Source organism: Triticum urartu, chromosome 6A, assembly GCF_056163025.1.
Source record: "Triticum urartu cultivar PI428250 chromosome 6A, HENAU_Tu73, whole genome shotgun sequence".
NCBI lineage: Eukaryota > Viridiplantae > Streptophyta > Magnoliopsida > Poales > Poaceae > Triticum > Triticum urartu.
This window is the reverse complement of record NC_141878.1, coordinates 408,562,765-408,587,374: the sequence shown is the minus strand read 5'-3', so window position 1 is coordinate 408,587,374 and position 24,610 is coordinate 408,562,765. Positions and strand designations below refer to the sequence as shown.

The 24,610-nt window shown below is 43.6% G+C and overlaps 3 protein-coding genes across 3 annotated transcripts; 1 reads left to right on the top strand and 2 right to left on the bottom strand.

Annotated features, from left to right (window-relative positions):
* Window positions 1-1,655: 1,655 nt before the first annotated feature.
* On the bottom strand, window positions 1,656-6,899 carry LOC125513594 (uncharacterized). Its single transcript, XM_048678733.2, has 4 exons — window positions 6,710-6,899; window positions 6,469-6,621; window positions 2,466-2,530; window positions 1,656-1,921 (listed from the first exon to the last, which is right to left on the bottom strand). The coding sequence occupies exons 2-4, from the start codon at window positions 6,614-6,616 to the stop codon at window positions 1,853-1,855; spliced, it is 282 nt and encodes a 93-aa protein (XP_048534690.1). The 5' UTR covers window positions 6,617-6,621; window positions 6,710-6,899; the 3' UTR covers window positions 1,656-1,852.
* Window positions 6,900-7,019: 120 nt separating this feature from the next.
* On the top strand, window positions 7,020-17,008 carry LOC125513593 (polyribonucleotide nucleotidyltransferase). The gene is made up of 16 exons (XM_048678732.2): window positions 7,020-7,426; window positions 8,152-8,307; window positions 8,400-8,570; window positions 8,836-8,961; window positions 9,032-9,193; window positions 10,001-10,120; window positions 11,100-11,237; window positions 11,333-11,495; window positions 11,836-11,961; window positions 12,438-12,568; window positions 12,677-12,896; window positions 12,974-13,045; window positions 14,399-14,478; window positions 14,610-14,753; window positions 15,498-16,229; window positions 16,376-17,008. Exons 1-16 carry the CDS (start codon window positions 7,103-7,105, stop codon window positions 16,472-16,474), a joined length of 2,964 nt encoding a protein of 987 aa, XP_048534689.2. The 5' UTR covers window positions 7,020-7,102; the 3' UTR covers window positions 16,475-17,008.
* A 306-nt stretch (window positions 17,009-17,314) lies between these two features.
* On the bottom strand, window positions 17,315-19,679 carry LOC125517620 (GDSL esterase/lipase At5g33370). Its single transcript, XM_048682830.2, has 5 exons — window positions 19,374-19,679; window positions 19,115-19,242; window positions 18,796-19,038; window positions 17,846-18,098; window positions 17,315-17,737 (listed from the first exon to the last, which is right to left on the bottom strand). The coding sequence occupies exons 1-5, from the start codon at window positions 19,618-19,620 to the stop codon at window positions 17,493-17,495; spliced, it is 1,116 nt and encodes a 371-aa protein (XP_048538787.2). The 5' UTR covers window positions 19,621-19,679; the 3' UTR covers window positions 17,315-17,492.
* Window positions 19,680-24,610: the final 4,931 nt, after the last annotated feature.

The following is a 24,610-nucleotide window of genomic DNA, read 5'->3' as shown; positions in this document are numbered from 1 at the left end:
GCTTTTTCCTATCATTCTATTGAATTTGGGGCTAGATTACCTGTTGAAGAGTCAGTGGAAGAACGGGTAGCTGCCCTAGGGTTTGCTATGCCTCAATAAGATCCTTGTGAGCTCCGCTATTGCAAATGATGGAAACGACTTTGGAACCAAATGAATCTTTCGATATGAGAAGAGACCATAAAAGTGGCTTAGTAGCTGCGATGGAGTGAAAAAGCGGATCGGCCTATCATTCTAAGGTTAGGATTTAAAACAAGTCTGTCCTCAAACAAGAGTTGTTTTCAAAGCTTTTTCGAAAAGTGGACACCGTGATCTTCAATCTCCATAGCTGCTGCGCATTGGAGAGGTCGCATGCAAGCTCAAGCTTCCCGAATCGTCATCATTATGAGAGAGTCAGTGGAGACTTTCCTCATCTAATTGGTCTAATACCCTCCACTCAAAACCCAACTTATTCATGCAAGGTACAAATACTGATAGTGTGATATGATTGCGGATCTGGCAGAAAATACATGTATCCTATTTCTATTCCTTTAGAGAAGCGTCTTTTTTTTCCAGTCATGGTTTCACCAGTCCCGATCTTGAAGAGAAGTGGATGCCACTAGTTACAGATGCGGCTTTCTCAAAGCACCAACCTCCTTTTGAAGAGCTATAGCTCCTCTACTTCATCCATTGTGGCCCGTAATGTTGTGGAGCTATAGCTCCTCTACTTCATCCGTTGTGCCCCATAATATTGTGGCCCGTAATGTCATAGCTTTCGAGGTTGAGTTATGAACTTATGATACAACTCTATTCCTGAAATTTAAAAAATAAGACCAACCCAAGGGCTAACCCTCGTTGGCATTTTTTATAAGAGAAACTCCGCGGGCACCGCGCATCCGAGCCGGGATTCGAACTCGGGTGGGCTGGCAGCAACATCAGCTGCCAGCCAACGGGTCGACACCCCGTCCTCAAAAAATGAGACCAACCCAAGGACTAACCCTCGGTGGCTCTTCTTTATAGGAGAAACTCCGTGAGCACCGCACGTCCGTGTCAGGACTCGAACTCAGGTGGACTGGCAGCAACCTCAGCTGCCCAGCTATCCCTGGAATTTCGACCCAAAGGTCCGCCAACTTACAAAAAGGAAGGGCAATGACTACTGTATCTACTGTACTGTGGTGTTGAGGTGAAGCTTCCTCAAGAATTCAATCAGCAACAAAATTTGGTGAAGGAAGAAGCAGCGCAAAGGGAATAACAATCAGATTTCAAAGTTCAAAAAAAAAAATCTCACATTCTCATATGACTGTTGTGTGTAAAGTTTCATATAGAAATACATCGCCAAGCGAGCTAAAAGAAACACAAAATCATGATTTTGAAAACAGTGAACACTGTATGTACTGTTCACTATAAAAAACAATGATTTTGCTTTTTTGTCTTTTTGTGTAGCTCACACATCAAGTTTACATCATGAATTTTTTTCACATCTAGCATACATTCATATGAATATGTAGATTTTTCAGATTATTTTTTAAACTTTGAAATGCACTTTTTTTTAAAACGGTCTGACTTAACCCAAGCACACAAACGCCACTATATAAGATCCAGTACAAGTATCATGTATGTCAAGCAGATTGTAGCATCACTTGCTTCAGAAATGAACATCACAAATGCTAGAAAAAATGTGAACGCAGAGTAAATCAACATTGGTAAGAAAAAACGAATTTATGCTGAGGCACAAAGTTTGTTATTACGACTAGTCCACACGTAGCAATCTTGACGAGGTTAGATGCTCTGAACATGGGCACCGTAAGAAAACATAATTGCAAAGATGCATTGCATTCTTGTAAAACAAGTAACAACTAGAGCATCTAGAAACATATCAGTTCTTGTTTTCAGTTGAGGAGGCTCCGAGTTCGTCCCTGGCACATTGTGATACATATGGCTTCAACTGCAGTTATTTAAAGAAAGAGGAAACTGATTAGTTACAACACAAAGGCATAAAATGAAGGGAAAGATGATTCTCTCGGCCAAATCACATAGGGAGCTTTTTGCCCAATACACGTGATATCATCCACTTTCAGTTTCTCCACCTTTGCTTATAGGTTAAACAATGCAATCGTACTAAATTTGGAACATTAACTCTTAGCTAAATTTGGAATGGATATCACCCACTTTCAGTTTCTCCACTCTGGCTTATATAGGTTAAACAATGCAATGGTACTAAATTTGGAACATTAACTCTTCTTAGCTAAATTTGGAATAGTTTCATAGCTTCGCTTAAAATATGTTTGTGATTTTCTGTTTGTAGGTACTGCTAACTATTTTTACTATTTTAGTGCTCTATTTTTCTGAGTAAAAGAGCTAATATTCCAATATTCTACATCTTTTCCCACAAAATTGAGGTTGTAATAAAGTACATATAGGCAACTTTGGTACTTAAACGTAACTGGAAACTGTGCCAAATATTGAAACCCCAAAAATATGAGAGTCACCTTAAAATCAGTCAAGTCAGGGACCACGAATCTTGGTAACTTTGCATCCACCATCACATAGCCACCTACAAAATTACATCAACATTTCAAAAATAGTAAAACTCTTCCCTCTCATGAAAGAAATCCATACAAAAAACATGAAAGTCATATCCTAACATGAAAGTGATTTTTGTAGTTGTACAGTAGCATGAAAGTGATCGCATATGTTTACTTGAACCAAGTAACTTCAAGAATAGAATATCCGAGGAACTGGATCCTTATGTATAACAGTATAGGCATGCAACACATAATCAAATTAATCTATTGCAGCTAAAATATGTAAACAGTTTACAGTTCAAAGAAGCATAGTGTATTAGACTTTCAGTAGATGAGTCACATCTACACAAGGGTACCAGAGACAATGAACCGATCACAAGGTACTTGGAGCTTTCGGACGAATAGCGAACTAAAAAAACACTCAATGAAATCAAATGGACAAAAAACTTAAGCATAGTATCTTGAATTTGTTTCATTGAAACCCATGCTAAGTTTTAGCTGACATCAATACAACAATTATCTTATCTAACACATACACAACGCTTCAATGTTCCGAAATCTACCCAGATTCTAAGTTCAGCTAAATACCCACCATCACCAGTACATTATTCCTTGGCATTATCCAGCATGTGGTCTCCACAATGACCGAGCAATATAGCATTATTCATATTAGCTGGATGCACATACAGTTGCATTTCTTAGTGCAAGGTTGTATTACCATTCTTGTACATCATCATCATTATCAACACTCCTATAAATATTGGACTGGTGGTTCATCTAACATCCTACCCCCCCCCCCCCCCCCCTTCCAAGGTAACCCACTGACTGGTGGGGCGTTCTCCACGATTTCCACAATCCTGTTCAAGGGTATGCAAAATATGTACAATTCCAGTTTTAAAAAAAAATGTACAATTCCAAGAAGCTTGAATTATAGTGTTTGGATAGGTCCACTGATTTTTTTTTATTTCTCATCATGTGATCTATGAAAGAGTTTTTTTCCCCTTTGCATCCAATGTCGCCCCTGATATTTCGTTACTCACCGAGCCCATTTTGTTTCCCTCCGAGCCGGTCGTTCAGAATGCTAGTATGAGACATTATGATTTGCAATATTTGCTTCATAATCCTGCTGCAGGTCCAGGACTTCGGCTGATCGCTGACCCTCCAGTGAACAACCCAGGAAATGTCCCTGCTCTGGCTGGCCCTGTACCCCTGGCACCCATCCATGCTGGCGCGTGTTAGACCCGCCCCAAGCTACACGGATCATGCCACCTCGTCGAGCACATCGAGTGTGCTCGACGCGTAGCCATGCAGATGGTGCAACATCTGATGGGCCAGCCCAGCACTCGGCTTCGCCTCACGTTGGCGATCATTCTCCTGCTGGGCTTCCTCCGTCTCCGGCTCATGCTCCTGGACCGCTTACAGCAGCACCGGTGTGGCCTGTGATCACCCGCGGTGGTCGCATCAAGTGGTTCCGACGGATGGCACCATCTGCTATGACCCCAATAGACACGCCTTCTCGCCGAGCCTGTCTCATACCGTGCTGCTTGAGGTGATCCGCAGTGGCGCTCAGCTATGGAAGACGAGTTTGCAGCGCTTCGCCACAACTCAACGTGGTCGCTGGTTCCTCGCCCACCTGGTCAGAATCTCATTGGTTGCAAGTGGGTGTTTAAAGTTAACAATGACCCAATGGCTCAATCGACAAGTATAAAGCTCGCCTCATTGCCAAGGGTTTTACGCAGTGACACAGCATCGACTACGTTGGCATTTCGGTCCTGTCGTCAAACCGGCTACCATGCGTCGCTTGTTGTCTCTTGCAGTTAGTCATGGCTGAAATCAATAATGCTCCTTCATGGTGTTCTCCAAGAGGATGCATATATGCAGCAGCAGCCGGGTTTTGAAGATCGTGCTCATCCGACGCATGTATGCAAGTTGCACAAAGCAATCTATGGACTTAAACAGTCTGGTACTCACGTCTGAGTGATTGGCTTCAGTACATCTGTTGGTGGACACATCTTTGTTCATCTTCTCCCATGGCAGTGTCACCATCCATATGCTGGTTTATTATGTCGATGATATTGTCATTGCAAGCCCTTCTGTTGCAGCAACAGATCATCTTCTTTGCCATTTGGCTGCCACCTTCCCGGTTATAAGATCTCAGCCAGCTTCAGTACTTCATGGGCATTAAAGTGGCTCACAGTTCCAGGGCCATTGTCGCCGCGCAAAAGAAGTACACTCTTGATCTGCTTTAGCACACTCAGATGACAAATTGTAAGCCAGTTTCTACGCCCAAGTGTGTTCATGAGAAGTTGTCCCATGACCTTGGCATTCCTCCTCTTGGCGAAGCCGACATTCATACCTACCAGAGCACGGTCAGTGCACTGCAGTACCTTACATTGACTCGGCTGGATATCTCCTCTGCTGAGAACAAGGCGTGTCAGTATCTCTCCCAGCCAACAAATGTTCCTTGGGAAGCAGCCAAGAGGGTTCTCCGTTTCATCAAGGGACAAGGGTACAATAGCTACTGGCCTACATATTTGGAGGTCCAAGAACACATTGCTTAGCGTGTTTACAGACACACAGGGCAGGTTGCACTGATGACCGGAGATCCTCCAGCGGGTTCACAATTTTTTTCCGGTCCTAATCTCATCTCTTGAAGTGCTAGGAAACGGCCTGATATTTCCAGATCGTACACTGAGGCAGAATACAAAGCCCTGGCAAATGGTGCTGCAGAGCTTCTTGGGTTCAGTCGCTTCTACGAGAACCTCATGTCCCTCAGCCAAGACCTCCAGTTCTATGGTGCGATAATCTGGGTGCTAGTTCTTAACTACAAACCCAGTGTTTCATGCACGCACTAAACACATTGAAGTGGATTCCCACTTTGTTTGGGAGAAGGTTTGCATTTGGAGCTTTGGAAGTCTGTTTTGTGTCGTCAGCAGATCAGGTCGCTGACGTCTTCACCAAGCCATCAACGAAGCAGATGTTGGAACGTTTTAGAGCCAATCTCAACCTTGTTCATAGTGGTTGAGATTGCAGGGCATATTAACTCTTGTATATACTAGGCACTAGTTGTTCAGTTCCTAGTTGTTTCGTTTCTGCAACTCATATGGTAGCACTAGAATCAGTAACTATATCCATGATCTAGTGATCATGACTGTTTGTATGCCCGCACGGCAATATACAAATATAAGACAAGCCTACCATCGTAGGCATGACCAAAAACATCTCTTCTCACTTGCCATATAATCACAATACTGTTTTGCTATTTCTAAGCTGCCTTGTTTTTCCTAACTCCAAGTTTGTGTGGCCATGATAGAGAGACTGATGTGGCACATGATTGGAATGGCTCTTCCTCCATGAAGTGCAAGGCTGTATCAGTATTCTTGTATGTTATCGAAAGAAGCATCTATATTCTTCTTTGGTGAAATTGCTGAATTTGCTCTCCACAGTTGCAGTTCTTTCTAGCCATATGGTGTATGCATGAACAACGATTGAAAATACCTGGTACTAGTTTTTACAAATCCATGGTTAATACTAGTTCCCATGAACCTCCCCAATGGCTATAGACCGCCTACATTGAAATGTTTTGCACCTTGTCCACTCACCAAACTTTACCATATTATTATGATGTCAAATGCCAAGTAAGCATGCACTTGGTTCACATACGGTTTAATGGTTTACTCAGAACAACACACTTCACATTTGACATCCCATATTCGTTCCTAATATGGGGCAAATACTAGTTCCCATACGTCGAACTGAGAGCCAATTTGATCCGCTGTGCCATGTTATTTTAACTATCTGATTCAAAATCGTTTAGATTTCTCAACCGACCAGACCATGGCCTGCATCTTTGAATGTAAAAGACGCATCGAAGCAGAAGGTGATAAGAGCTGTGGTCTCGAACAGCGGGCATAAGATACCGAGAAGACAATTAGGTTCAGATCAGAGTTGCTGTCTAACTTGTCACCTTTGCGGGTGTGGAACCCGGTGGGCTTGCAGTTCTTGCCCTTGTAGTAATCCCGGGGCGCCCTCTTGGAGGAGAGGATATTGAGCGAGGACGTCCGCTTCCGCCGCATCGACCTCCCGATCGAGCTCAGTATCAGCCCCAGCGGCATCGTTCCTACGAATCCCGACGGCAAAATCAGCGGTCAGAAAGGAGGGGAGGAGAGGCGAGGCGAGGCCAGGAGAGGGCGATATGAAGGGCATACCGGAGGAGCGAGTGGGGCGACGGCGAGGACGGGAGGAGGCGCGGTAGGGTTTTGGGGGGTTTCGAGTCGGAGCTCTTCTTCCCGGCGGCGGCGGCAGGCGATCAGTGCGGGAGAGAGAGAGAGAGAGAAATGGGGTTTCTTTCGACACGATACGGGCGTCCTGAGCCGTCGGTCGCTCCTCGTACGGTCCAGATCTCGTGAGGGTCGTAAAACTGGAGAAGCTGTGTTCATTTGGCCCACTGACACATGGGTCCAGGATCGACCGCTGCACTGCACGGACCCGTGCCAAGACGGCGAAAGGCCCAACCATTTCGCCTCGCCGCTTAAACCCTAAACCCAGGCCCAAACCCCTCTTCCTCTTGCTGCCGCTCCTCCCAGTCCCCGCGCGCCACCATGTCGATGGCGGTGGCCTCGCTCCGCTTCCTCGCGCGCCGCCGGCACCAGCTCCGGCTCGCCGTCCCGGGCACGCGGGCCGCATTCCTCTCCGACACGGCGGAGGAGGCCCCGCAGGCGGCGCCGCCGCCGCCGGGGCGGAAGGTGCTGGAGAGCTTCCGCGAGGAGTTCGAGATCGGGGGTCGCCTCATCGCCTTCGAGACCGGGAAGATGGCGCGCTTCGCCAACGGCTCCGTGGTCATCTCCATGGAGGAGACCAACGTCCTGTCCACAGTCGCCGCCGCCAAGTCCTCCGACCCCGTCCGGGACTTCCTCCCTCTAACCGTAAGGATCGTTTTCCCCCTTCTGTAGACGTGACGTGTATTTCAGAGCCTGTTAATTCTCCTCCTATGTGGCAATTTAATCTGCATATACACAAACTTCCATTTGACGCAGTTTTAACTGTCTTCCAGCTACAGCATTTGATTTGTGCGACATGTTTTTCCTTTTTTGTTAGCACGATATGGTTCACAAGCACGGTTTGGTTGCAGTACTACTAATTATTATGCGTTCATTTGTGCGAATTACCAGTTTGGCGTAAGAGATTGTTCAAATTAAGGCTGTGTGTGGCATTGCAGTGGATTGTCATAATCCCGGTTGCCCAACCAGCTTTTGCCTATTTCCACGCTTGATTTTGGGCAGGTAGTGTTCAGTGCTACACGGTAATAAAGCGTAATTTTAGTACCCTCAAGCTGTTTCTTACAGCTGCTGATACCCTGCAGTAAAATTTGATAGAGCTAAATACATTGTCGACCCTTAAACTTCACTGAAGCACTTAAATAATCTACAGTTTTCTAGTTTAGGGACCTACTTGACCACCCCGGACAAGCTTAAAGGCCCATTGTGTACTTCACTTCTCTCATTGCCAATTGAACTTACTGGGGATATGCTATGCTTAACCCAAAAGGAAGAATGGAATATGTTTGACTTCACATTTTCAAGGCAACACTATTCATTTGCTATCTGCATCTTTCCCATGATGAGCATGTTGGTTATTTTGTCGCCTGTAGGTTGATTATCAAGAGAAGCAATATGCTCAAGGTGTTATTCCCACAACATATATGCGCAGGGAAGGTGCCCCTAAGGAAAGAGAACTTCTGTGCGGGCGCATAATCGATCGACCAATACGGCCATTGTTTCCTCATGGCTTTTACCATGAAGTCCAGGTGATTTTTCTGTTTAATATTTTATTCCTGAAGTTCGTGAAGTTTGCACAAGCATTATCACTCATTGATGGATTTGCATCCTGCTTTTGTAGATCACGGTAAATGTACTTTCCTCAGATGGAAAGCAGGACCCGGATGTTATGGCTGCTAATGCATCTTCAGCTGCTCTCATGCTTTCTGATGTACCTTGGAATGGGCCAATTGGAGTAATACGTGTTGGAAGGATTGATGGGAATTTCGTGTTGAACCCAACAGTGGATGAGGTAATATCGATCAAGTGCTACAATATGTAATCATTTTTATCTATCCTCCACTGTGCCTCAGTTGTACCCATGATGGTGTACGTCTGCACTCTTTGTGGATATAACATTTCCCAGGAGCGTTTCGTGGCTCATGGTGCCTATTCCATTTCTTTGTTATTTGCACCATAACTAACATCAGTTTATATGTGGTTTTCACATCCATTGTAAATATTGTGGTTTCATTCACTTTACTCATATTTTCTGTATATTTCTCTGTAACTTGCAGTTAGGTTTGAGTGATCTCAACCTAGTTTATGCATGCTCACGGGATAAAACACTAATGATAGATGTACAAGCTCGTGAGATAACTGAAAGGGATCTTCAAGCAGGAATGAAGCTTGCGCACTCTGAGGTATTATTTCTTTCTTATTTTAGTTGATGCATTATAATTATATTCTCATGCAGTTGGCTATGATTCTCAGGCAGTCAAGTATATCGACCCTCAAATTAGATTGGCCAAGCGAGCTGGCAAAGAGAAAAGAGAGTACAAGCTGTCAATGATTTCAGATGAAAACTACGAGAAAATCAGAACATTATCAGAAGCACCAATTGAGGAAGTCTTCACAGATAAATCATACGGCAAGGTATGTTGGGTATTCTCTTTTGACTGCAGGTCTTCCTTTCTAGTTGAAGTTCTTCCTTTCTAGTTTGTGGAGTTAAAAGCGGAAATGTGCGATTGTGAACTTTCTTAACAATTTTTGCCTCCGTCTCTAAGGGTGCATTTGGATCGTGACCAAAGTGAGCCCTGCTAATTTTTTGGTCAGGGCCAAAACATTGGCTTTTGTTTGGAGTATGACCAACCTTTTGACATGTCAATGCTCCAGCACCAACTTTAGTACATTTTTCTAGCCAATGTTGGCCAATCCATTGACAAGCAAATCTTCAACCAATTTTGTGTCTAGCCAACTTTTTGGCATGGCAACTTGCGGCACAAACTAAACATACCCTAAATGTAAGTTGCCCAGCCCTGGGATTTTGTGTGGTCAATCTTTATAAACTTTGAATAATAATATGTTTGGAAGATAAAGATTGACTTCATGGAAGTTGCCCAGCCCTGGGATTTTGTGTGGTCGATATTTATAAACTTTGAATAATAATATGTTGGAAGATAAAGATTGACTTCATGAAAGTAATGTAATTAGATTTGTCTAGAATATCATTTTCACTTCCTTTTGCAAGTATATTATGATGAAAACTATGTTCAAAGGTTGCCCAAAAAACCATATTTTGACTGCTTCAACTATAAATCATGAAGAATCAAAAACCATGAAAACCATGAAGAATCAAAAACTAACCTCTACCTTTTTGGAGGAGTCATCCAGTAATAAGTTAAATCTGTTCTTGTTTTCTGCTTGCACCATGAATTCATTGGATATTTTCATTTCCTGCAGTTTGAGCGTGGAGAAGCCCTGCAAAAGATCACAGAATCTGTAAAAGAGAAGCTTGAAGAAGAATGTGACGAGGAAAGCTTGAAGTTTCTTCCTAAAGCAGTTGATACTGTGAGAAAGCAGGTAGAGCACATTGATTTCTCTGGAAACTGGAAGATATAGATAAAAGTGTGGTCTTTGTTTGACGCGTAAGTGTGGGCTTTGTCAATAGATGAGCGGAAAATACATTCTTGCTGTTACAAATGCATCTATATCTATACCAATATAAAAAAGACCTGAAGGGGCAGATCCAACTAATCTAGACCATCAAACCATGTCAATCCAACGACCTAGATTACTCCGATGGCGAGCGCTCAACATGTTTAACATGCACTTAATGCCGTACCAAATATGAACGGCAGCACTAATCATGTAATTAACGTGCAATTAATATCCAACCTAATATGAGCGTGCAATTAATAGACTACGTAATAACAACGTGCATTGCACGTACACATTTACTAGTAGCTCATGGGTATCCTGTTTCAGTATGAGGAATGTTAACTCCAATGATTAATGTTTTAATCATATTTTTTGCCGTGCCTAAATGAATGATTCTGTCATATCTCATTTTACACACTGAAATCTGGAACTTTATGTAACATCTGCTGATCTTATCTGTTCAATGCACAAATGTATGTGCAATAGAAACAACCGAGCACATTGATCTCTTTATAATAGCGAATTCTTAACATTTGGCAAACTTGCAGCCATTGTACCAAACCTCTGTTTTCAGTCATGTGCATGAGTAATTTATAATTGGTAAACGAAAGATCTGGTCCCTATGCATTCACCTGACCTATTGTTTGCTCTATCCTTCTATACCTCTATTTCTGAATTCAGGATAAATTTTCTGTTCCAGTAGTACACGGAAAACTCTGAGAACTTGTGCAAATTATATTGAGTTATTGGGCTTATTAGCTTTTAATATCAAGATGAAAGTTGTGAGGAGCTACCATCTATCATTGGCATCACTTGATAGCATTTCATTCAGTGCAATTTTGTGTGTAGAATCACTTATATTATTTCAGTTCATAAAGAGTTGTGCCCTTCTTTTGTGCAGGTCATACGCAAGAGAATAATTAAAGAAGGCCTTAGAGTCGATGGTAGACGACTTGATGAGGTGCGGCCGTTGTACTGCGAATCAAGCACATACCCGATATTGCATGGTTCTGCACTGTTTTCACGTGGAGATACTCAGGTTCTCTCTCTCTCTCTCTCTCTCTCTAGCACAATGGCACACCAGAAAATCTGAATATGTATACACCACATGAATAATCCGAATTTTGCTTGTAGGTTTTATGTACAGTTACCCTTGGTGCTCCTGGTGATGCCCAGCGATTGGATTCAATTGTTGGCCCACCAACAAAGCGTTTCATGCTTCATTATAGTTTTCCACCATTTTCAATAAACGAAGTTGCCAAACGTGGGGGTTTGAATCGACGTGAAGTTGGACATGGTACGTATTTTCATTGTTGGTGCAGAGCTGCAGTTTAAAGAACTTATCTGTCCGTAAAGAGATATGTGTAGTACCATGTTTTAAAGAATACATAGCCTAGGGAACTTCTGCAAACTGCGCGGTTCAAAGCGTAGACTTTTGGTTTGTTGTGTGCATACTTGGGTTTCTACTATATGCTGAACGGCATCTGTTGCAATATTTAAGTTCTTGATCTGTGATTGTGTTTTCCTTTGTTTTTCTCCTGTTCAGCTTTTCTAATTTCAGCCTTAGTTTGTGTTGAAAGTTTTATGAGGGAAAATGAATACCACCAATTTCGCAATTTTGTTTTTCTATTGTGCAGGCACTCTTGCCGAGAAAGCACTACTTGCTGTGCTTCCTCCAGAAGGTGACTTTCCATATACTGTTCGGGTAAATTCAGAAGTCATGGCCTCTGATGGTTCAACATCAATGGCATCAGTATGTGGAGGTACGCATCTTTATTTAGTGTTACTATTATACACAAAATGGAACTCTTGGAGATGTTATTTTATTAGAACTAAATGCCATTTTATCTGATTGACCTTCATCCGTAGTTTGGTGATGGAATGCCATTCACTTGCAAACGCGTTAGTTTTGCAACATCATGTCCTGCACTATGTAAAATGAATCAAGGGTCTGTGCTTCGCTCTGTAGCAAAGCCATGAGAGGCATTACAATTGCCTTTATCATGTCTATAATGCAGAAATATCTTAAATGATTAGCAAGTGTAACACTTCCAAGAGACCTCTAAAATGACTTTATCTTGTATTGAGTTTAATAGGTTTCTAGGGTTCATCTGTTAATCTGGGTATAAAAATGCCTTTCCAGCGTCAATGTGATGTCCTTGAACTGCTCTGAAGTTTATTTTTATTTTTTGATATTATAAATTCTGCTTTTCATGCATTTCAAAATGGTGACTGACAGGAAGCATGGCTTTAATGGATGCTGGGATACCTGTAAGGGAGCATGTTGCTGGTGTTTCAGTGGGTCTTGTCAGTGAAACAGACCCAACTACTGGAGATATTTCTAGTTACCGTATATTAACGGATATTTTAGTAAGTCTTAGACACTCTTCATTTTCCTTGTCAGATTTTGACTAACTGTATATGTTGCTAGAGCAAAAAATTCCTTTCTGAACTAATCATGGCCATCGATGTACTCAGGGTCTTGAGGATCACCTGGGTGACATGGACTTCAAAATTGCAGGAACAAGGAGAGGTATTACTGCTATTCAGCTGGATATAAAACCTGCTGGAATACCATTGGACATAGTATGTGAAAGTTTGGAGCCTGCACGAAAGGCTCGTAATCAAATCCTTGATCGCATGGATCAGGAAATAAGTTCTGCTCGTGCTATCAATGATGGAAGTTCTCCTCGATTAGGTTTGTTGATGCACTTTCACTGTTCCCTTTTAGGTTAGGTTGATTTGTTGATGTCACAATTGCCTCTCTATTTGCAGCCACACTGAGCTTCAGCAGTGATTCTCTTAGGAAATTGCTTTTCCACAGGAAAAAAATTGAGCAAGATACAGGTATAAAGCTAGGTTTTACCTGATTTTTGTTCATGCCGTTTCTTAAGCTCTTCTTTAAGACATTATTCATGTCACATTTGACGCGAGGGTTAAATATTGCTACCTCTGTCTCATAATATAAGACGTTTTTTGAGACTGACAGTGTCAAAAAACGTCTTATATTATGACAGTGGGAGTACTAGTTTGTGGAATTTTGTAATTGTCTGCTGTGCCACAAATTATTTTGATGATTGATAACATGTGTTTCAGTTTTTGGCAACTTATTTTGGATCCTGTTTGCACTTTTCTTTTTCGTTGTAGAAAAACTGAATTGATTTTTTGAAGGCAACACTAAGAACCATCATCGACTCTGCCTAGATGAAATGAAATGAATAAAAAAGGGCAGCCTGGTGCACGTGGCTCCCGCTTGCGCAGGGTCCGGGGAAGGGTCCGGCCGCTTTGGATCTATAGTACGCAGCCTTTCCCTACATTTCTGCAAGAGGCCGTTTCCAGGACTCGAACCCGTGACCTCATGGTCACAAGGCAACAGCTTTACCGCTTGCGCCAAGGCTCCCCTTCATGAAATGAAATGAATACTTTTTGATATTTGTAAAGACTAAAAGATTAATCTCAGCTGAGCATTGACTGATTGCAGGGTTGCATTCTTTGAAATTTGAAGTTTTTCTTTATGGTTGCAGAACCTGGACTAATAATAAGAATAAAATACTGATACAGATTGTTTCATTTGATGATAGGAACATATGTTGCTACATACCACCTGTAGATCCCACGTGAGTTCGTGCTTGGAGATTCACATATTTTTATCTTTTCACTGTAGCGCATACACATTTTTTTTCCAAAACGGAGCGCATCCACATTTCACACCCTAATAAAAAAACAAGTGTACGCTACTGTCATGTCTAAAACATGGGCGATACAACCTTTATTCTGTCATCACGAAATGGCTTATTCATTTCAAGTCCTGATATATGGTCAAGTAGCTTGGGGTGGCGTCATCATCATCTGCTCGGTAGCAGTAGGGGTGTAAAAATAAAACCACGCTCTTTGATGTTAATACTCCTTGGGCTGTGTTTCTACAGACTTGCTTTTGGGCTGTTACTATTAGCTGTCACTCTGTGTGGAGGTCTAGATCTGCATGTCTGTGATAAGCCAAAGTCAGAAATTCAAGTTCCCTTCAGGATTAACTGGATATGGACGTATTCTAAAAGAAACTCAATATGGGCATATTTTGTCACCATTCTGTTTCGTAACTTGTATATTTGAATCCATGTATGTAGTTCATTTAGCTATCCCTTCTGTATTTTGTAAGAATTTTAGGCAGCTAACTTTGTAACTAATTTCCATTTTCTCAAGGTGCACGGGTATCTGTTAGTGATGGTACAGTCACTATTGTTGCTAAAACTCAGCCAATTATGGATAAGGCTATTGAGAAGGTATGTATCAGTTATTCAATGGCAGGTCGCTTAAGCCAGATATGACATCACCTTCTTTTATCATTCCTTGCAAGTGTTTGGGAGGAAGAATCTTTACATGAGAAAGTTTAACCTGTTCTATGTCTTTGCAGGTTGAATTTCTTGTGGGTCGTGAAATTGAAGTTGGCAAGACATACAAAGGAATTGTTTCCTCAATAAAGGAGTATGGCGCTTTTGTGGATTTCAATGGCGGACAGCAAGGTCTTCTTCACATTTCTGAGCTATCACATGAACCGGTATTTCTCTTGAAATTCTGCTTCACATTTCTGAGTTGTTTCATGGACCAGTTTTTATCATGAAATTTTGTAGAAGGTTGATAGGACTGACTATCTCGATTCTTTTACTTTGCCTTGAATAATTCAGTGCCATTCCTTCAGAATATACTCCCTCTGTTCACAAATATAAGATGTTCTAACTTTTTTCTGAATCGGATGTATATAGACACGTTTTAGTGTGTTGGTTCATTCATTTCAGTCCGTATGTAGTCTATATTAAAATAACCAAAACATCTTACATTTGTTAACGGAGGGTGCATGAATATTTTTGGGTATGTGGTACTCAAGTTGAAAAGTGTTTGCTGATACCGTTTGAATTCTTTAAAAAATATTTGGTTCCAGGATTGGATTGGTCTCTTTGGTTCAAGCCTTTCTTACTTGGTTTGAAGAACAGATTGGGTTGGTCCACCACCAATCCTAGTTTAGACTCCTGCTTTTTTCTTTCTGTTAATAGAGATTCCTCTTTGCTCTCCTTTTGAATGAAAGTGGTGCTTGCGATGCCCCTCCTTTTACTGCCTTGACTCACTATAACTATAATAGACAAGGAGCAATGACACTGCCACAAAAAACCATGAACCAGAGTTTTTGTTACCTTCTACACCGCATTTATAAGTTCTCCATTGTATTCTATATACTGGCAAAGCAGCTTTTAATTAGTTCTAACTATTATTTGTTTATTTTGTTTTATTTCCTTTCTTCCATCAGGTTTCAAAAGTCACGGATATTATATCTGTTGGTCAAGCGCTCTCATTGACATGCATTGGACAGGACGTGAGGGGTAATATTAAACTTTCACTCAAAGCAAACCTACCCCATTCCCATCAGCCTGAAAAGGAGTTAGCAAGTGAGGATGCTACTCTTTTGCCAAATCAAGACCTTGTTGGTTGGGCCGCCGTGGAGAACATGCCCAGCAAGGATGCTGATGTCAATTCATCCAATAGCAAAGATGAAGATGACACAACTGAGGAAACGCCTGCATTTTCTACTCCTACAGTTATAATTCGCAGTGCTGCTGACTGTGATGCTCAAGATGTTGCAAATGGTCCTACTAAGAAACGTTCAAAGGCGGCAAGTTCTAAGGTTGCAAAGCCATCCCCTAGAGCATCTAAACCAACCAAAGAACAGCAGGAGGCTAGGAAAGCTACCCCTAAGAAAGCATCAACTACGTCAACTGCCAAGAAAAGTAAGAAAGAAAAGGCTGATGATTCTGCAAGTAATGGGCTCGATAAAGGGAAGGCTGATGATTCTGCAAGTAATGGGCTCAATGCCATTCCAGAACAGGAAATAAGCAATACCCTGAAGCATTCGAGTCCCAAGAACTTCCGCTCAGGTTCTATAAACCTGGGCGATGTAGTTACTGCAAAGGTCTACCAAATACGGGCCTATGGATTAGTACTTGAGCTGAGTGATGGAGTTCGTGGAATGCACAAGTTTGTGGTAATTTCCTACCCATCTCTCTGGTGTTCTCTATTGGTTAATGCTGCCGCACGCAGTATTTCGTACATTGTTCAATTTTTTGAACCCGTTGTGGTTATGTCATCTTTTGGTCGTTGGTACTGAAATTCGGGTGAATGTTTTTGCAGGAAAATAGCCAGAACAACTTTGAGGTTGGAGAGGAAGTGCTTGTGAAATGCGACACTTTCAGTGCCAAGGGTGTCCCAGTCTTCTCAGTGCTTGATTAGTAAAATTTTGATGGGGCTAATTTGCTCTACTCTAGAGCTCTACAGAGATACACTTGTAAATGTGTACTCCCTCCGTTCCTAAATACTTGTCTTTCTAGGCATTTCAACAAGTGACTACATACGGAGCAAAATGAGTGAATCTACACTCTAAAATATGTCTACATACATCTGTATGTAGTAGTCATTTGAAATGTCTAGAAAGACAAATATTTAGGAACGGAGGTAGTAGTAGTTAATCCACTGACTTAATAAACATGGGAAGCAGCGAAGTAGCCTCAAATTTCGTCGGAATGCTGCACGAGTTTGTGCTTTTGCAGCCGTCGTGAGCATTTTGCTCCTGCATTTTTACTCTTCTAGCATGCAACCATGCATAGGAGGATGGGAAAATTGATCATGTGACTCAGCTGAAACATCGGACAATATGCAGCTTGTCCCAACTTTTGTATATTGTTAATTTTGATGGCCACAATGTTGCTCATTTATTGTATTAAACAATTGTTAAAGTCAAATTTCATTTATATGTACCATGGTTCATCCCATCAGTTCACTCCGTTCTTAGCAGTTTTCTAGGACGTGCATCAATATAATCATCTTTTTTTTGTGTGGACAAAGCTGAATTCACTTCAAAGAAGACTTGGTTATTTTCTTCAGAAAGGAATCAGGTATAAACTTAATTCAGTAACAAGTATCCTTCACGTCGTGACCATCGAGATAGAATGTTCACTCATGACCTTTTCTTTTGGACAGAAACTTGCACGCAGAACAGAAAAATAGCACTGAATGCATTATTTTGACTGTTGCATCATATCCGTGTCATTTGTACGCAGTACAAAAAGGCACTGAAACATTATGCTCTTACTTGGCCAGCTATCTTTTTTAAACACAGCACACACACAAATACACTGGCTCCTGTAAACGCACATGCACACACCCTGCCCTAGGAGCAAACTACTTCTAGCCAAGTACACGTGACATCGATCGATCAGGAGGATTAATAATACATAGCAGTGGTAATTAGCTAAAGAGAACCCTCCTGCAGCTGGTCCATGGCGAGTATGGTGCTGAGGTTCATGGGGTGCATGTAGTCGGTGGACCCATGCATGAACTGGCCGACGATGATCCGGTTGGCCCGCTCTGTGGGGTGGAAGGCGTCCCAGAAGGCGAACACCTCCCGGTTGGCGCACACGTTGGACGCCGCCGTGCACAGACCGATCCCGTTGTACGGCCCCTGCCCACAGCACGCCACCTTCACGTTCGTGAACCCTGCACGCACGCACGAAGGCAACCACAAGAACCAATCAGTATCAACGATCACACGGCGGCGTTCTGCGGGATGTCGCTCTGGGCGGCGGCAGGCAAGCACGTGTTTACCGTAGCTCTGCGGGTTGGTGAGGTAGTCGAAGTTGGCGCGGTAGGCGTTGGCGGAGACGAAGACGTCGGCGCCGGCGTCGCGGTTGAGGCCGCGCACCATGTCCACCAGCTGCGGGTTGAAGAGGTCCACGGCGCGGTTCAGCTCCGCCGCGCACTCGCCGTTGCTGCTGTGCTGCGCCAGCTCCGCCGGCACGCACCCCAGCGGCCCTGTCCCCGTCACGATCACGCGCCGCGCCCCCAGCTCGTACAGCCTCTGCACGCACACGCGGTGTCAGTTCATCGGTCTCATTCGGAATGGAGGGCGAGTGAATTCGAGAAGCTGCTGCACTGCACTGCACATGCACCGTACGTGCTGCAGCGCGCCAGGAGTGAATGCTGCAACTTCCGTCGGTCGCCAAGTCGCCATGTGTATACGGTTGTCTTTACCCTGCACCTACGGTACCCTTTGCTGGCTCCATTTACACTTGTCTTTACAGCTTGGGCAAAATGTGTGTGGATTCATGCTGCACCAGTTGATTTGACTGGTAGGTCATCAAGTGCTGCTGGCTGGTCTATGTTTTTTCATGTGCTCAAACTTAATTCATGAGCAGTACTCGATCGTTGGAACTGTAGTCGCAAATCTGGCATCCATTTATGTGGAGATCTTCCTTCTTGCTTCAATTCGGTCATAATTCTATTGCAGCGTGCATGCACGAATCGGCCATGTCAGGCTGCAGCTAGAGCAACAACTTGAATATACGATAAAAATACCAGATCTGTCACTCTCTTCTTCGTGCCACATGCCCTTACTTCTTATGGCCATGTCAGTTTGCAGTTAAGCAACAAACAGTTGAACGTACTAGTACGTTCTAATTACTAATTACCTACTCGCAAAAAAAATTCCTAATTACCTAGCGCACTGTGCACAAATTTGGGAGGAACATCAACTGTAAATTCACCGGAAGACTTACCGCGAGGATTTTCCTGTACTCGGAGATGATGAAGCTTACGTAGTCCGGGAGAGCGTACTGGCGAGACCTCATGGACATGGGCACCAGGTAGTAGTTGTTGACGAAGTCGTTGCCTCCCAGCGTGATGAGCACGAGCGCGCCGTTGACGAGCCTCGCCGCCTGCTCCTCGCCGGCGAAGGCCCTCAGCTTGCGCTGGTACTCCCCGAAGTAACGCAGCTGATCCCCCATCCTAATTATGTTCACCTGCTCGACCAATCATGCATGCATTATACATAAGCCGTCAATGCATGTTAATATGTCAGGGAAATGGAGCACGTACAAACTGCACTCCCGTGTCGTTGAGGATCCCGACGCCGGCCGACGCGAAGTTGGCGCCCACGAGCAGCTTCGCCCCTCGGAGCTCCGGGCTCAGGTACGGCAGCGCAGGCTCCGCCCCGAGGTGCTCACCTGAAACGACGGCGTCACCGCGTCAGTGCCTGACATTGTGTGCTCGAGTTCGAGCTCAACATAGCAGCATTCTCCTATCTGAAATTGAGATGCATGCATGGCGAATGGAGGCATGGAATGTACTGCATTACTGATGATGTCGGGGATGTTGAGGCCGTTGGAGAAGCGGCCCGTGGCGCGGTGCGACGGGAAGTCGATGCCGTAGGGCGGCGCGTCGGCGCGCGCGGTGGTGAGGAGGTAGTTGTTGTTGCCGTTGTCGACGAGGGAGTCGCCGAAGACGAAGAAGGCCCGCGGCGCCGCGGACGCCGCCGGGGCACGCGCCGCCGCCACCACCACGAGCACTACGTAGACGAGGAGAGGAACGAGAGCGGCGCCCATCTGCTCGCGACGTACGTACGCTTGAGACTTGGAGAGAATATAGATGCACGGGTGGCAAGGCTACGCGCGCGCGCTTTATACAGGCCGTCCGGGCAGCTTGGCGCCTGGGTGGCAAGTGCGTAGATGCGAGGTGGTTGGGGGATGGGTAGGTAGGTGGTGCCTCGGGGGACGTACGCAGTACGCTCGACCGGCTTGGATCATGTGCCCAGCAACGACCCAAGCAGCGTGTGATCGACACAGGTTGGAGAAGCCTTTTTGTGTTCGTCAAAGGAGGGGGGTTGCACGGCCGGTGCGTGCCGGTATTTAGGGTTCGTACGGAAGGAAATAATGCTTTGCTTCACGGCTGTCTCGTTTGCTGGTTGGAGGGGAGAGAATTTCAGTTATGATGAGTAGGAGTAAGATTTAAAGTTGGAATTGCATGTTTAGTTTGGCATCACGACAGTTTGTTAATTCAGTTGAAATTGCCGTGGATTTTTATTTTTTTGACCTACTCACTGATACATGCTTCTCAGTAAATTCAGTAGTATGTTGTTACAGTACTATTTCCCAAAATATAAGGTGCGGTTCATTTTTTCTGGTCTTTGTTGCGTGACTTTGACTACGATTTTCACTTATTGTATGTCTATGTCTGTAAAATTAGTGTAAAGACTTATAAAATAAAATTGTTTTGCAAGACAAATACGATGATGATGTCATTTATGCATGTGTTAATCCATGTACTCTGGTATATATTAACAGTTAAAGTCATGTATCAATAACCATGCAAAGTCAAGAGCCCGTGCGTCTACATGCCCAATAGAAATAACAGGCCTTGCAAGCCCAATAGAAAATAACTTGCAACCATGATAGGAAATAATGTGCAACCACGTACGGGTAGAAACATTTGCCCTTTATTTATTTACTAGCAAAAGATCCATACGTCTACAGGCCCAATAGAAATAACGGGCCTTGCAAGCCCAATATAAAATAACTTGCAAGCACGATAGGAAATAACGTGCAACGACGTACATGTAGAAACATTTGCCCTTTATTTTTTTGCTAGCAAAAGGGCCCGTGCGTCTACAGGCCCAATAGAAATAACGGGTCTTGCAAGCCTAATAGAAAACAACGTGCGACCACGATAGAAAATAACGTTCAACGATGTACGGGTAGAAACATTTGCCCTTTATTTATTTACTAGCAAAAGGGATCATACATTGCAACGGAAGAAAAATACCACAGACTCTTTAATTATAATCAACACTATTTACTTCTTGCCATAACACCCCATCTTTATTTCTTTATGGTGCACATCCCATATTTATGGGGTCTTTATTTTATTTCTTGTTGTGTCTTTATTTTTTCTTATAAAACACATTGATGAAAATATGCCCTAGAGGCAATAATAAAGTTGTTATTATTATATTTCCTTATTCATGATAAAAGTTTATTATTCATGCTAGAATTGTATTGATCGGAAACTTAAATACATGTGTGTATACATAAACAAATACCGTGTCCCTAGTGAGCCTCTACTAGACTAGCTCGTTGATCAAAGATGGTTAAGATTTCCTAATCATGAACATGTGTTGTCACTTGATAGCGGGATCACATCATTAGGAGAATGATGTGATGGACAAGACCCATCCGTTAGCTTAACATATGATCGTTCATTTTGTTGCTACTGATTTCTTAATGTCAAATACATATTCCTTCGACCATGAAATCATGCAACTTCCAGACACCTGAGGAATGCCTTGTGTGCTATCAAACATCACAACATAACTGAGTGATCATAAAGATGCTCTACATGTATCTCCGAATGTATCTGTTGAGTTGGCATGGATCGAGATTGAGATTTGTCACTCTGTGTTTCAGAGAGGTATCTCTGGGTCCTCTCGGTAAAACACATCACAAGAAGCTTGAAAGAAAAGTGACTAAGGAGTTAGTTACAAGATGATGTATTACGGAACGAGTAAAGAGACTTGCCAGTAACGAGATTGAACTAGGTATGAAGATACCGACGATCGAATCTCGGGCAAGTAACATACCGACAGACAAAGAGAATTACGTGTTGTCATAAGGTTCGACCGATAAAGATCTTCGTAAAATATTTAGGAACCAATATGGGCATCCAGGTTCCGCTATTGGTTATTGACCAGAGAGGCGTCTCGGTCATGTCTACATCATTCTCGAACCTGTAGGGTCCGCATGCTTAACGTTCGTTGACGATATAGTATTATACGAGTTATGTGATTTGGTGACCGAATGTTGTTCGGATTCCCAGATGAGATCACAGACATGACGATGAGCTCCGAAATGGTCCAGAGGTAAAAGATTGATATATATATAGGACGATGATATTTGGTCACCGGAAATGTTTCAAAGTGTATCGGATAGTCATCAGATCATCGGAAGGGGTTCCGAGAAGCCCCGGGAGGTTAATGGGCCTTATGGGCCAAGAGGGGGAACACACCAGCCCACAAGGGGCTGGCGCACCCCTTCCCTTGGCCGCCGGCCCTAGGGATAGAAAGGGGGGAGGGCTAGCCCCTCTTTCCTTCCCTCCACCTAGGAGGAAGGAAGGGGGGGGGTGCCACCTCCTCCTGCCTTCCCCTACCCCCGCATGCATACAAGGAAGGGGGGGGGGCTGATGAGGACACCACAACCATCGACAAATCTCCAACAATTATAGGTCCAATCACAAGAAGCCGCGCCAAACTAATAAGTGACCAGGTGAACGATAACTTAAGTTTACCTTGTAACCTTGATGACACAACTATGCTTTCATCCACATTGTTGTTGGTTGAATTTAGGTATCACATGGAAGAAATCCAACAACCTATGAGCTCTTGAAGCAACCGGTTTGGAGGAACAAGTTTGGAGAAAACAAGTTTCAAGTGAAGCCGATGCTATCAATTTTTAGCTCAGATGTTTCGTTGTGCCACACCCATGTGGTGAAAATACGGGGCCATAGGGTTACACCAACATAAGCTACATCAAATTATCTTTCCAATGCAAAAAACCTCACCTCATTTGGAGTTGTGAGTCAAAAGCTGTAGTCATTCTCGTGGAAGGTGTCCAGGTTGTCAAGGCTTCGCGAATTTTCGAGGAGCTCTCCAACAACTCTCAAAGCTGACTGCTTATTCCCCCAAGAAAGCCATGCAAACCTGTTTACTTTTGAAACCATTTTCACACCTAACTAAGGGGAGGTTGTCCCTACTATAAGATCCCGTCTTCCCCATCCTCTTAGGAACCTTTTGTCAAACCATTTAGCTATAAGCTTATGCAGCAAGACTGCTAGAGAGATCCGAGAGATCTTGCTACCTTTACTCTTGTGAGTTCATTCGGATTCGTGAGAAGGAGCCTTTGGTTCCCCCTAGTTTGTGCTCTACGGTTCCGGCCGTTTTGTGTGAATTAGTCCCGGTTTGTGGTTCTGTGATTGTCCGGACAACGGGTTGGAGTTCTTGAGTTTCAGCCAGCCATCCCCAACGTACGGGTTGCATCCAACCTTGGCAGGTATAAAGCTAGTTATCTCGGCTGCTTGCAGCTAGTTATCCCTTCCGATTCGATCCTACGACGTGGGGATCGAGCCACCCTCGGGCGTGAACTCATTCAGCGGGTTCCCACCTATCATCTAGTATCAGAGCCTTCGTTGACACGGTAGGATCTGTTATCCAAGTTTATCTTGCTATAATCCCTTTAGATCGAGTGTTTTCATGCTACATTTTCTATCCTAGAAGTCCAAAGCCCCACCAAAAATAAATCCAAACCTTGTTGGTGCTGAGATCTTGTTGTTGCATACCTTGCATGTTCTTCATCTTTTAGATCTGCACCAAGTTCATCTTCGTAATTGCTTTCAGATTTGGTTGTTGTGCTTTGGAAAAAGAGAGAAAAAAATTGACGAAAAATCAAAGAGAAAAAAAGAGTGGAAAAAAAGTCAAGAGAGAAAAAGAAAGTGTTGTGTAAGATCCAAAAGTTTCAGCTTGGTAGAAAAATTTCAGAAGCTTGTGTGTTGTGTGTTTTTCAATCTTGATGCAAAGGTGCAACAGATCTATTCCCATATTTTCTTGGTTTGCATCAACTTGATTTCAGCACAAGCCCCTTTTTGTTTACCTCAACGAGCTCCACCAAAAACCTAAGCTAATTCTTTTATTCCTGTCTTCTAATCGCTTTAACACATCTGGGAGAAGCACAATCTGATGTGAACTCATAAGAACTTTGATGAGTAAGAGGTGAGGTTGTGTGATTCCACAGAATTACCCTATTCCACTTTTGGCCTTACTAACATGGCAGGATCTAGATCGAGTGTTCATGGAGAAAACCATGGGGAAGAAGATGCCCCAGTCACACATGCTGATTTTCAGGAATTACGAAACATGGTTCGAGAACTTGGAAGGATGTTTCATGAGTGACCTCCAGCAGGTGGCGATAGGGTTCGACACCGACAACACCCTATTGACCCACTTTAGGAAGTTGGGGATGAGAATTCCGTGCATGCTGCTGTCGACGGTGCCTTGGAGGATGATAACAACAGGTATGGTGGACGTGTGGCTGCTGCTCATGGAGGGCAGTGAGGAGGGCAACTTCGAGGGTGAGGCCATGGTCCTTGTGGGCACTACTATGACCCTCATGAGCGTGTTGCTCGTGGTCATGGAGATGATTTTGATGATTATGATGGTGTCCCATAGCGTCGTGCTGCTGAAGATGGGCGTCGTGCAGAACATCGTGTCTGAGTTGGTCGAGATGACATAGCAATAATCAAGTTGCACATCCCCAAGTTCATAGGAAAGGAAGACCACGATGCATATTTTTATTGGGAAGAGCAGTGTGATCAGATTTTTCGTATCCATAACCTTGCTGATCCGAAGAGAGTAAACCTTGCTTGTGTTGAGTTTTCTGGTTACACACTCACTTGGTGGAACCAACTACAAGAAAATCAACTGCTGCTAGTCCGTGACCACATTGACACTTGGGAAGAGATGAAACTGAAGGAAATATGCCCTAGAGGCAA

Excerpts from the sequence above, each read along its gene's own strand:
- LOC125513593 (XM_048678732.2), top strand. The coding sequence starts at position 7,103 with ATGTCGATGGCGGTGGCCTCGCTCCGCTTCCTCGCGCGCCGCCGGCAC. Across the intron at positions 11,962-12,437 it reads AATGGCATCAGTATGTGGAG|GAAGCATGGCTTTAATGGAT; the intron begins GTACGCATCTTT and ends GGTGACTGACAG. Across the intron at positions 12,569-12,676 it reads GTATATTAACGGATATTTTA|GGTCTTGAGGATCACCTGGG; the intron begins GTAAGTCTTAGA and ends CGATGTACTCAG.
- LOC125513594 (XM_048678733.2), bottom strand. The coding sequence starts at position 6,616 with ATGCCGCTGGGGCTGATACTGAGCTCGATCGGGAGGTCGATGCGGCGG. Across the intron at positions 2,531-6,468 it reads CGGGTTCCACACCCGCAAAG|GTGGCTATGTGATGGTGGAT; the intron begins GTGACAAGTTAG and ends GTAATTTTGTAG. Across the intron at positions 1,922-2,465 it reads CTGACTTGACTGATTTTAAG|TTGAAGCCATATGTATCACA; the intron begins GTGACTCTCATA and ends AAATAACTGCAG.
- LOC125517620 (XM_048682830.2), bottom strand. The coding sequence starts at position 19,620 with ATGGGCGCCGCTCTCGTTCCTCTCCTCGTCTACGTAGTGCTCGTGGTG. Across the intron at positions 19,243-19,373 it reads CAACATCCCCGACATCATCA|GTGAGCACCTCGGGGCGGAG; the intron begins GTAATGCAGTAC and ends CCGTCGTTTCAG. Across the intron at positions 17,738-17,845 it reads CACCAACCCGCAGAGCTACG|GGTTCACGAACGTGAAGGTG; the intron begins GTAAACACGTGC and ends GCGTGCGTGCAG.